General features: G+C 38.3%; 2 protein-coding genes across 2 annotated transcripts; one reads left to right on the top strand and one right to left on the bottom strand.

Annotated features, from left to right (window-relative positions):
* The first annotated feature begins 62 nt into the window (after positions 1-62).
* On the top strand, positions 63-5,559 carry oaz1a (ornithine decarboxylase antizyme 1a). Its single transcript, XM_081385178.1, is given in 6 exon segments — positions 63-240; positions 2,963-3,008; positions 3,010-3,096; positions 4,495-4,670; positions 4,763-4,848; positions 4,935-5,559. Coding segments are annotated over 6 exon segments (645 nt in total). The 5' UTR covers positions 63-121; the 3' UTR covers positions 5,066-5,559.
* On the bottom strand, positions 5,553-9,220 carry LOC308702371 (inactive tyrosine-protein kinase PRAG1). Its single transcript, XM_081385177.1, has 4 exons — positions 8,947-9,220; positions 8,621-8,769; positions 7,709-8,220; positions 5,553-7,294 (listed from the first exon to the last, which is right to left on the bottom strand). The coding sequence occupies exons 1-4, from the start codon at positions 9,024-9,026 to the stop codon at positions 6,233-6,235; spliced, it is 1,803 nt and encodes a 600-aa protein (XP_081241303.1). The 5' UTR covers positions 9,027-9,220; the 3' UTR covers positions 5,553-6,232.
* Positions 9,221-10,697: the final 1,477 nt, after the last annotated feature.

Raw genomic sequence — 10,697 nt, 5'->3', positions numbered from 1 at the left:
GCATGACGTAACACATAAGCCACACCCATTCGTGTTTCGAGTATAAATACTGCGGGCCTACACAAGCATTACATTCAGTCGGAGCACGGACAGAGAAGAGTCGGGTCTTGACGTTGGCCGGATGGTTAAATCCAACCTCCAGACGATCCTGAATAGCCACTGTTTTGTCAGAGAAAAAGAGAGTAATATATCCAAGATGCCAGTGATCGAAATGACCCGTAATAAACCCGAGAATGAAAGGTAATGTGGGACTTTAATGTAGCTCGCTTTGTTTGAGGCCTTGTTTTAGCAGTACAGCCTAGCGAGCTTTAAATTCTATGACGAAATACACTGTAATGTTTGTACGCCTTATTGTTTTTATTTTTTTACTAGCCGAATGAGACATACGTTTATCCATCTGTCAAAACTCTTTTCAGAAAAGTTAATTAAAAATAAAGAATTATTGTTAAATGTCACGTGATAAAGCCTCGCAATTCTGGTGGGATTGTTTTGTCAGTCACTGGCTAGAATGATTGACAGGCCCGTTGCCAGGTAACAGGTTTTCGCGATTGTAGAACATTCGAGAAACGTCCAAATCACCCATTCAAACTGTCGTTATTTCCAACGTCTGTTTAAATACCTTTAGCTGTAACGTTAGATGCTGTATCAGTTTGGCTTTCGAGTCAATCATAGGTGTTTTAAACCTCGTTATCTAACCTCATAACATTTTATGTATGACTTAATTTTATTGACACCAGTTTATCATATTTATTCAGGTGTCGCAGAGCTCAAGTGACTGACGGGTTGCGTTAACGTTAGGTGTTCACGAGGTGGCTAATGATGCAATGCTAACGTTAGCTGGCAAAGCGAAAACAGTCAGGGGAATTGCTTTTGTGTGTGACTGTTAAGAGGATGTTTTATGAATAATATATTGAGTAAGAATTTTAGTTCTCATTTAAACGAGAAACTTCCCACACTATGTCTGTTTAAACCGTTTTGAAGCGGATTGTAATGTGCTAATCTTTAAAAACGTCGCCTCGCCCATCTCCCCTTGTTTGTTCATCTATCATGCGTCGTTGCTGAACTGAATGGAGAACCATGATGCTTTTAAAAGATTAGTTCAGAAAACGTAATACCAATTAAGTTTTCCTTTTAATGTAGTTTTAAAAGTTAACATGATTGAACTGCTCAATGAAGTCCATAAGTTTAATATGAAATCTATTTTGTGTAAATTTATTATTGTATGAAATGAGCAGGTGTCAAAATGTGGCTTAGCCCATCTGAAGATTATATTTTCTGCATTCTTAACCTGCACGGGGTCATCCTCCTGGGACCCAGGAATAGACTTTTGTCCACTGTAGTGGACATTATATTTTAGTGAATTTCTCTGACATCATACATGTCACATCCTGGGTGTCCTGTAAAGAGCACATTCAGGACTTTTCAGAGATACCAAATGTTTGGAGGTTTCACCATGAAAACAACTTCTCCTTGCTCTTTAAAAATGTCTGACATTAATTTAGTGATCAAATGTAAGAAATATGATAATATATTGTCATTATAATTTAAATTGGACTACTTTTCAAATTGTATTTCATAAACCAACATCTAAGGAAAATGTTATGGGGTTTCAAAAAATAAAATAAATTACTTCCTGTTCCAGAACAGGGCATACGTGTCCACTGTAGTGTAGAGGACTTAAATCATGTTTAGCAGGCATTTTGGGAGACATGACAAGAGAATTTGGAAATAAAATATACATCAATATTCCGATGAAATATAATTTATTAAAATGTTGCCACTTATTACACTTCTTTTTTTCATTAAATATTGCTCCAAGAACACATTAATGTGCAAATTAGATTGAATGGGAATATTAATTTATGTATCAATTCGTTTCGTTAAATCATTCATAACATAGTTGAATCATCTTTATACAAATTTTGGTTAAAAAAAAATCCTGAAACCCCAAAATGTATTGGTGATTGAAAAAAAAAAAATAATCACATTGTTTTTGCCTATACATATAATTCCATGTCTTTTTTTTTTTTGAAACAACTTAGTCCTGGTGTCCACTACTGACATAGCATAACGTATGAATAAAATATTATTTTTCAAAAATTTTTACCATTTGTTTCTTATGCTCTAAACAATGTGATGACACAAAGAAAAACTAAATTCAATTTTTTTTTTTTTTTTTTTGTCTGGGTCTCAGGAGGATATGGGGTTTTTTGTAACCGGTTACTGCCTCTTGTATCCTTTTTGCTTGGACCATATTATCCATTTATGTCTTAAATGCAGGATTGCGTCACAAATCACAGGTCTTAAAGTAACCCCTTTTACTCAGTCTAAATGTCGGTGTTCATTCACCTGCTACAGGCTGTTGTGTAACACAGTGGGAGACACAAAAGACCAAAACTGCCCTCACATGTGGTACTGAATTGAAATGAGGTTGCTCTGGTTTCACAAATGTATCCATTCGTTTTTAGTCTGGTTATTAAAGATTTGCATTCGCACACAACTGCAGCACGCGCTAGGAATAAGCAGAACGATATCGTCTGCTAGTGTGGATGCTAATAGTTATTTATAGCTGGAAAGGATGACTAAATCTAATATTTTCATTCAGGCTACCCCAATTAAAAAAAAAAAAAAAAGTTTATTGTTAATGCTATTTCTGTTGGGGAAAAAATGCATGTCTTTACAGAAAGTTGTTAACCAGGTTTTATTTTGTGACATTTAAACGGAAGTAAATGGATTAAAGGCACCATGCTGCTTCGTCACCTAGTCAGACAGCTACTGTCTCTCTGCATTTAAACACTTTATCAGTGTTGTAACACCCTGGGTATGGAACCTTTGGCATTGCCCTCATGCTCTACCAGTTGAGCTACTGGAACTTGCTAGTCTATCGTTCATTAATTTTTACCCATCATATGCTGATGTCATGCTGTCTGTTAACAAGTGTGTTTTTGTTTCCTGGTTACAGTTCCCATCGCTGCAGTAACCCGTGTCCGGGGCCTCTGTGGTGTTCCTGATGTCCCTCACCCACCCCTGAAGATCCCAGGTGGGCGAGGGAAGGATCAGCGGGATCACAGTCTTTCAGCTAAGCTATTCTATTCTGTGAGTGCAGAGGTTTGGGTCACATCACGTGAAAGGGAATTTGTGTGAATAAAATCCAATTGGAAATAAGTAATGTGTATTTAGTTTTCAGACTCTTCTAATTCTATACATTTCTAAAGGCCTCTTCACATCAAGAACGATAACCGTAACGATGATGTAGTTCTAGAAAGTATTCTAAATTTAAACCAAGAGTCCACGCTACAACGCTAACGCCATAGAGACATAATATCTTTGGAATTACTTCAATTTTATCCAGCTTATGAACGGTAAAAACAATGACAACCAATCAGAATGTTTTGAAATGAATAATAAACGAGGCTCAAGCTTCAATTTCATAACAGACACGTGTTTATTTGAGCAATTCAGTCAAAGAAACCGTTTACCTGTAAAGCATTAAAATAAATCTCAGTAACTTAAATATAGTAAAGTTAAATGTTTAATAAAAACTATAGCCTACCACTTACTTGTTGTAAAAGGTCTGAAGTGCAAATTTTATGTTCAAGGTATTTAGGTTATGTTTGATTTTATGCTGCCAGAGAAAGTGAGTTTAAAATCACCCTCGTGTGTGAAACGCAGTTTTCAAGTAAACTTGATGTGCCTTACCATATCTAATAAGCACAAACTGTGTTAAAAAGAATTTGATGTGCAAGTAAAAATGTAGGCTACAGTGTTTTTCTACTTTAGAAATGCGAATATAATAGACCTAATTAAAAGCGACCCAAAGGAAGAAATTTATAATCCCCTTTGAAAATGGGTGAGACGTGAGTGAAGATTTGGGAAAAGAAACGAGATTCCATGTCCAATGGAATATTGTTAAATTCACTGATAATCGGGTGACCAGATCGCAAACCAGAATACAAGCCGACAAAGTTTAAATTTATGGGCTCGCGCACCACTCTCATTCGTCATAAACCCAAATGTATCCATGGCTGCGACGTAACATTTCTTTTGTAAACAAATATGTACTTCACTCGTGTCATTCATGTTAAACCGCATTAATATGGTGCTACTCAGCCACCGGTGGCGCGGTTGTCAAGTTTACCGGCACAGCCCTTGTGAGCGCTTCTAATAAACGGAGCGATATCGTCTGCTGGTATGGACGCTAATAGTTATCTTTATAGTTATTGTTCTTGGTGTGAATAGGCCTTGAGTCTTTAGAATGTATTCTGCTTAAAGATAGTGTTTGCATGATGTATGCTGTTATCTCACAGTGCAAGGGTCATCATATCTTATCTACATATTAATCTCATAACTTATGGAAAATGAGGTTGGTCATTCCACCTCACCTGACTTGTCATGTTAATGATTTGAATGTCATCCATTGCTACAATTGTTTAATGACTTTACAGCAGTAATTGCCCATGACTGCATATAACTGTATTTGTGTCCTTTTTGTAGGATGCTCAGTTACTGGTTCTTGAGGAAGCTCCCACGTTGAACAGCCGTGTTCGGTTTTTGCTCTTTGAGCGCCGCTGCTCTGTGAGCAAGCACTTAGTTTGGAGGGGGGCACTGAAAGGGGCAAACCTTTACATCGAAATCCCCACCGGTGTCCTCCCAGAAGGGAGCAAAGATAGGCAAGTCAAATTAATGTTATCTTGTGGTTTTCTTTTCTCCCTACTGAAAGTTCATTTTGGCTCAAACTGGTTGTTCAATTCTTTTGCAACAGTTTTTCACTCTTGCTGGAGTTTGCAGAGGAGAAGTTACAGGTTGATCATGTTTTCATCTGCTTCCATAAGAACCGAGATGACAGAGGTAAGGATTATGGCTTTTATCTCCCTTCATGCATTTTGTTTGAGTTAGTTGGGCCTATTTTTAACCCTTTCTGCTACCATCTCCAGCATCGCTGCTGCGGACATTCAGTTTCATGGGCTTTGAGATTGTGAGACCGGGTCATCCCCTCGTCCCAACCCGCCCCGACGCTTGCTTCATGGCTTACAGCATCGAAAGAGACACCGATAGTGACGAATAAAGCTTATCAATCACATTTTGCTTCTAATAACTATGCTGTATCTCACCAACATGCTGTATCTCACCATTAAAAGAAACGGTATGAATATGTCAAATTGATGACTTTTTTTTTTCGTTAATTACTACATTGTAGTTTTTGTAAGGGTTGTGCTGTATTTTCAGTCGTATTTGCACTAGTGTAAACGCATTTCTGCAGTGACCATTAGTTTTTAAGCCATTACAACTGGGCTTATCTTCCAATGTAATTGGATTCTTTGCTGATTCCCTTTCACCCATTCCTACACTGATCATTTATAGAACATAATATTTATGGTTAAGATCTCAAGCAACAATGTAGAATCATGGTTTTTATTGCTGATATTTTGATTTCTTTGCTGGTGGCTTCAAGTTGTTGTGCTTAATGTGTGCATGAATTTGAGTTTAGTTATGACTTCAATAGGATTTGTCTGCATGTTTCCTACAGTGTGCAGAATAAAAAATGCTCACCCTACAACACTTGGTTTTTCTACCTCTTTTTATTTCCACTTGCATAAAGTAAATTAAATTATTAGACCATGTTTCACTGGGTTTTCAGAAACACTTTATTGTCCTAACCCCTGATGTTTTGTAATGCTCATTTTCTCCAGGTATTGTTAATAAGTAAACACCACAAGGTCAACAAACAATAAGCTGATTTTGTAATACATTGTATATATTGGAGAGGCTTTTACTGTACATTGGCTATAATCTGCCCTCTGTGAATATGATAACAGTTTAATATGTAACAAGTGTTTCACATGGTAATCTTGTAGCCAGAAGTAGGTGAAAAAAATATTTGTAATGCATATGTACAATGTGCAACACATGACATGGATGGGGTAAAAATTAAGAATGTTATGTAAAAGGGTACTAAATCAAATGTGGCTTCAATTTAACTAAAGAGGCAGAAAAAATAGATATATTGGCCATGAATTAAGCATGTGCAGGCCTCTACAAATATGTTTTTTCAAGGTTTTATGATGGGAAGTATACAGCAGTACATGAATATGAATAACAATATGCTACAAAGTTATGTTAGTATTTAAAAACTTCATTTAGGTTATATAGCTACATTAGTCAACAGCTGTATCTAAGTTTCACTATCTGACAATTGTCATTAACATTTGCATTTTTCATTAACATTTGCATTTTAATTTTTAAAAAATTCATGAAGACCCATGCGTTCAGTAATGCTAAGCAAAGTATTGGGGTCAGTAAGGGATAGATATTGCAGGCAGAGAAAATCTTCCCAGTCCAAGCCGTATTGATCCTGAAAGAGTCCCTTCTCGGCAAGCTTGAGGACTAAAAGAGATTGCTTAAGTAGCAGCCAATTAGAAAACACAGAGCTCTCCAGTTGGTTCTGCTGAAAAAGTCCCTGCCGTGGACCCCAAAGTAAGGCCTGGAGGACACCCACCACGTCGGCCAATAGTAGCCCAGGTTTCTCAGATGTAAGCTGGGAGACCAGCCACAGCAATCCTGGAGTGTATGGAGTGTCTTGTGGCACCTTTGACACGGATGAGCAACCGTCAGTGAGATGTAGGCAGTACCTCAGCAAAGTCCCCAACTGGAACTCTTGGGATGTTGTTTCTTGAAAAACGTTGTCCTCAAAATGGCCTTTCAGTACCAAACGAGGGGTGCCCCACTTCTCCCATAAAGTTTCACAAATCTCACTTTTGTGTATTAGCTCTTCGGTCACCGTGATCCCGGGTGTACCTTTAGAATTGTCTGTATTCATCTCCATTACCTTCTTCATTTTACTATGGTATTCCCAAGTGTCAGCCCTCTTGCTCGTGATATGAGGCCACACCAAAGTCGCACTCTGTGGTTTCAGTTCTCTGTTAATTACTTTAAAATGTCCCAGCTGCTGTAGTCCTAGTACCAACTGGAGGGCAAGAAGACAAAGCCTCCTCTCATAAACCTCAGGAAGGCTGGAGTGCAAAGAGTGTCCTTCCTCAACAAAGTCCTCCAGTGTTCCCAATGGAAAGTCTCTAACCACAGTCACACTAAAAACTTTCTCTAGAAGATCAGCTACTGTTTGCTGTTGGCACGCTTCAGGGGTGTCCCCATGTGAAGGCTCTGAAGTTGTCTCAGCACGCTGGAAGGTGGAAGTTTGATCCGTAGCTGTGCATTGTGGGAAATGGACCACTCCTTGCTCAATGTTAGGATGCGGCATGGATATAGAGCAATCTGATACCAAATCTTCTCTGTGAACCTGCCGAAACATTTAGGGGTCGTCTTCAAAAAAAACATTTTCTTTTATTCAGTAACATGCAACATGTAGATTCTCTACTCCTTTACCCAAAAACTGTTGCATTGTGGCTAAATACTTGCCCTTAATTATACATAGCACACGTCAAACAGTTGGTGCTGTTTCTCAACACCTGGCATGATGAAGGAAGTGTGGTTTGAGGGTTTTGTACTGCAAGCTAGGGTTGCCTTATAAGGGTGCGCATTCTGCTTGTGGTTCAGGGGCTCAGCCTGGGAATCGTTAATGGCCTACTTAGATCTTTGGATTACAAACCCTTGTGCACAAAATACACAATTCCGGATTGCTACAGTACCTAGATTCCTTGTACATCTAATTTAGATCGGTAACTGTTTGTAATTGCAGTGTTGATGTCCTTACCTTTGCTGAAAACAGTCTCCCAGGAATCTTCGAACAACGCAACAAGTAGAAAGCATCCCTCCTCGTCCACTGCTCTTCACACAATATAAAGTCATTAGGCTGAGAAGTCTTTGCGATCTCCATTTCCTGTTCATTTAGGAGGATGCTCGATTCAATGTTTTGCAATGTGTTCCTGAGAAACTGAAGATAACACTCTTGAATACCCATGGAAACTTGCTCGTGGTTCTGGAAGCTTCTGAAGACTCTTTGAAGTTGCTCATCTGGTGTATCAAAGTTCACTCTGTGCAAGGACGGACCTTGATGTAGCTCCTCTTGTACCTCTTCCTCTTGTAGTGTAAGTGTGCCATGGAATGGTGCTATCATGTATAATGGATTTTCATAGTTGTAGGTTCCTGTATGATCATGGTAAGATGGGTTCAGAGCCTCCGCTGGGAGGGATAGGGTTCTCTTCAGACTCTTTTTGGGTACTGGAGGAGGAGTTTGATCTGAGAAGAATCTTGCCTGGTGATTTTCTGAGAAACACAACAAGGTCAAAATTACTTCTAGCCGTAGAGCAAACACATGTATTCTCAGATGCGGTGCATGTCATGTGTTATGAAACAATGAAATGAAATGTTGTGGAAACTCTCAGTTCCCACAGTGCCACGAGACACAGACTCTGCGTGGTTAAGTTGTTTGTCTATTGCCTTACTGTATTTGGTTTCAGGTGTTACTTCCCTCAAAATACTTATGTAGGAGAAAAAAGTGTGAAAACAACAAAAAACATGACCAGAAATGAGGAAGGCTATGCATGTGAAACGTTACAGAGTCAAGTTCTCATTTTACTAAGATCCTTATCATTGCTGCAAAACTAACATTTTGTATTAAACTTTACAAACACACCAGACAATGCCAGACATTATAAGTGCTCACCATAGCGATGTATTGGACAGTGGGCTGCATTACAGTGAGTAGGAGTGAACACTTCAGCAAATGGAGACACAGGTGTCTGTGGCCCAGACAAGAGTAGATCTCCAACCTTCAGATCTAGATCCTGGATGGAGCTTGAAGATGACTTGCTCCTAAACATGCGCACATGCGAGTTCACAGAGATAAAGAAACAACAGAGAATGTTACTGGGCTAGATCTGCTTCATTTGTAGCCTATTTCAAAATAATGAGCGACACGTAACTTTTGTGGTATGATGTTTCCTGTATCACAGCTAGCATGTGTCAAGTCATAACAGTAGCATTTCTTACCTGCGCTGTTTGATGGGCAGTGCAGGCGGCGATGCCCCTCCTGATGCTCCCAGTAGAGTGTACTCTGTTGCTTGATCCATTGTAGTTTAGCATATGACAGTGAGAGCGTCTGTGAATGTGCTTTACCCTCCTACAAATGTCAGTTCCTGTAGTTTTCTTCTAGTGCATTAGCACACACACACACACAGTTATCTCACTCATTGCCACAGCATATCTAGCATCTGAGGTTGGCAGCGGAAAAGCTGAGTGCATTTTGTGCACATCTGTTCTCTGTACTTTCAAATAGGAAATTTTTAAATAAGGAACCAGTTTTTGTTAGTTCTATATTAGTACCTTTTACTGTCATGGCATGGGATGACGTTTATTTGCATTGTGCTCATGCACTGAGTCAAACATGAATCTAAGATTTTTTTTTTTTTTAATCTTACTGAACATTTCTATAAATTGGAGGAATTTTTTCAACTTTGATATTTTATTTGTGTTTTCTACAGAACATGTAACTAAGCAACTTAAAGCACACCAGTTATAAACTCCTTGCAACAATGAAGTTGCTTGGAGACAAACACCGCAAGATACCAGAGATAACGACTGATCATCATACACTGTCATCTTTCAGTCACTAGAGGATGCTGTTGTCCCTTTATAAACAATAAGCAACCTCAAACATGACTTGAGATCAGAAATCAGAAATTGCATACTTGCTTACTATGTAGTTAGGTGAAAAACAGTGTGACAAAATAAGTAAGTCCGAATTCACAGTACTCATTAAAGAGTAGGCAAAAAGTACCCGGATGACCTACTACTTTCAGTGAGATTCTTAAGTGTCCATACGATGTACACTTTACTATCCGATGAGGCCAAAGTAGAGGATTTGTGAATGGCAGTGAAGTGATGCAACTGACACCGGTAGGTCACATGATAATGACAACATGGCGAATGTAGTACTTCCGGATTACATTCATACTACACACGCTCATACTATATAGAATGTACTTTTTAAGCCCTCGCAAAGTCAAGAGAGTATGCAATTTGGGACACAGCCCTTGTGTGCCTGATAAAGACTGGATTCAGTTCAGTTAAACTAAACTTCAGATGATTCAGTTCAATTGGACGGCACCATTTACACAGCACTTTTAACAATGCACAATATTCCAAAGCATGCTTTACTGAGTGGCAAAAGCAGGAGCGAAAACCTCCCCAAGTCTAAGTCTAATAAAAACTTAGTAGGAACCAAAACCCAACCCAGAAGGTAGAGCCAGATAAAAAGTTGTCTAGTTAAGCGTCTATTGGTAAAAATGACAATGACTACTGCATAATGATAAGAGTGTGGTTGGGTCATATGCAATTTAATATTTTATACCCCTGCTGGTAGGTGTTGTATTATACACCATATGTATAAATTATCTATCTCCATTCACAGCCATTCAAAATTACCCATGCATTCTGAAAACATTGTCTTTTTAGCAAAATCACATATATATTGCTAATATTTTTATATTATTATAGTGTTTTTTTTTTTTGAGGGAATGCTCTTAAAAGTATAAAATGGATTCATATTTTTTTCTGAAACAGCTGCAAGCATTTCAGCTAAACTATAGATCGCTTTATTGCATGCATAAGAATAAGATAGCCTGAAAGTTGTTATGTTCAGGTGTGATATGTTTAAAATTCAAAATAAAAACAATGTATTAAACAGACCTTTAGGTGGCGCTGGATCGTTCAGCAAAAAATAATATATATATACAGAATCA

The sequence above is a fragment of the Scardinius erythrophthalmus genome (genome assembly GCF_964197995.2).
Source record: "Scardinius erythrophthalmus genome assembly, chromosome: 14".
NCBI lineage: Eukaryota > Metazoa > Chordata > Actinopteri > Cypriniformes > Leuciscidae > Scardinius > Scardinius erythrophthalmus.
Note: the sequence above shows the minus strand (reverse complement) of the source record. Positions and strands in the feature narration are given on the sequence as shown.

Bases quoted from the DNA above. Each gene is read 5' to 3' on its own strand.
- LOC308702371 (XM_081385177.1), bottom strand. From the start codon at position 9,026: ATGGATCAAGCAACAGAGTACACTCTACTGGGAGCATCAGGAGGGGCA. The intron at 8,770-8,946 runs GTAAGAAATGCT...GCGCATGTTTAG, and splicing joins CTGCCCATCAAACAGCGCAG to GAGCAAGTCATCTTCAAGCT. The intron at 7,295-7,708 runs GTAAGGACATCA...ATGTTTCGGCAG, and splicing joins GGAGACTGTTTTCAGCAAAG to GTTCACAGAGAAGATTTGGT.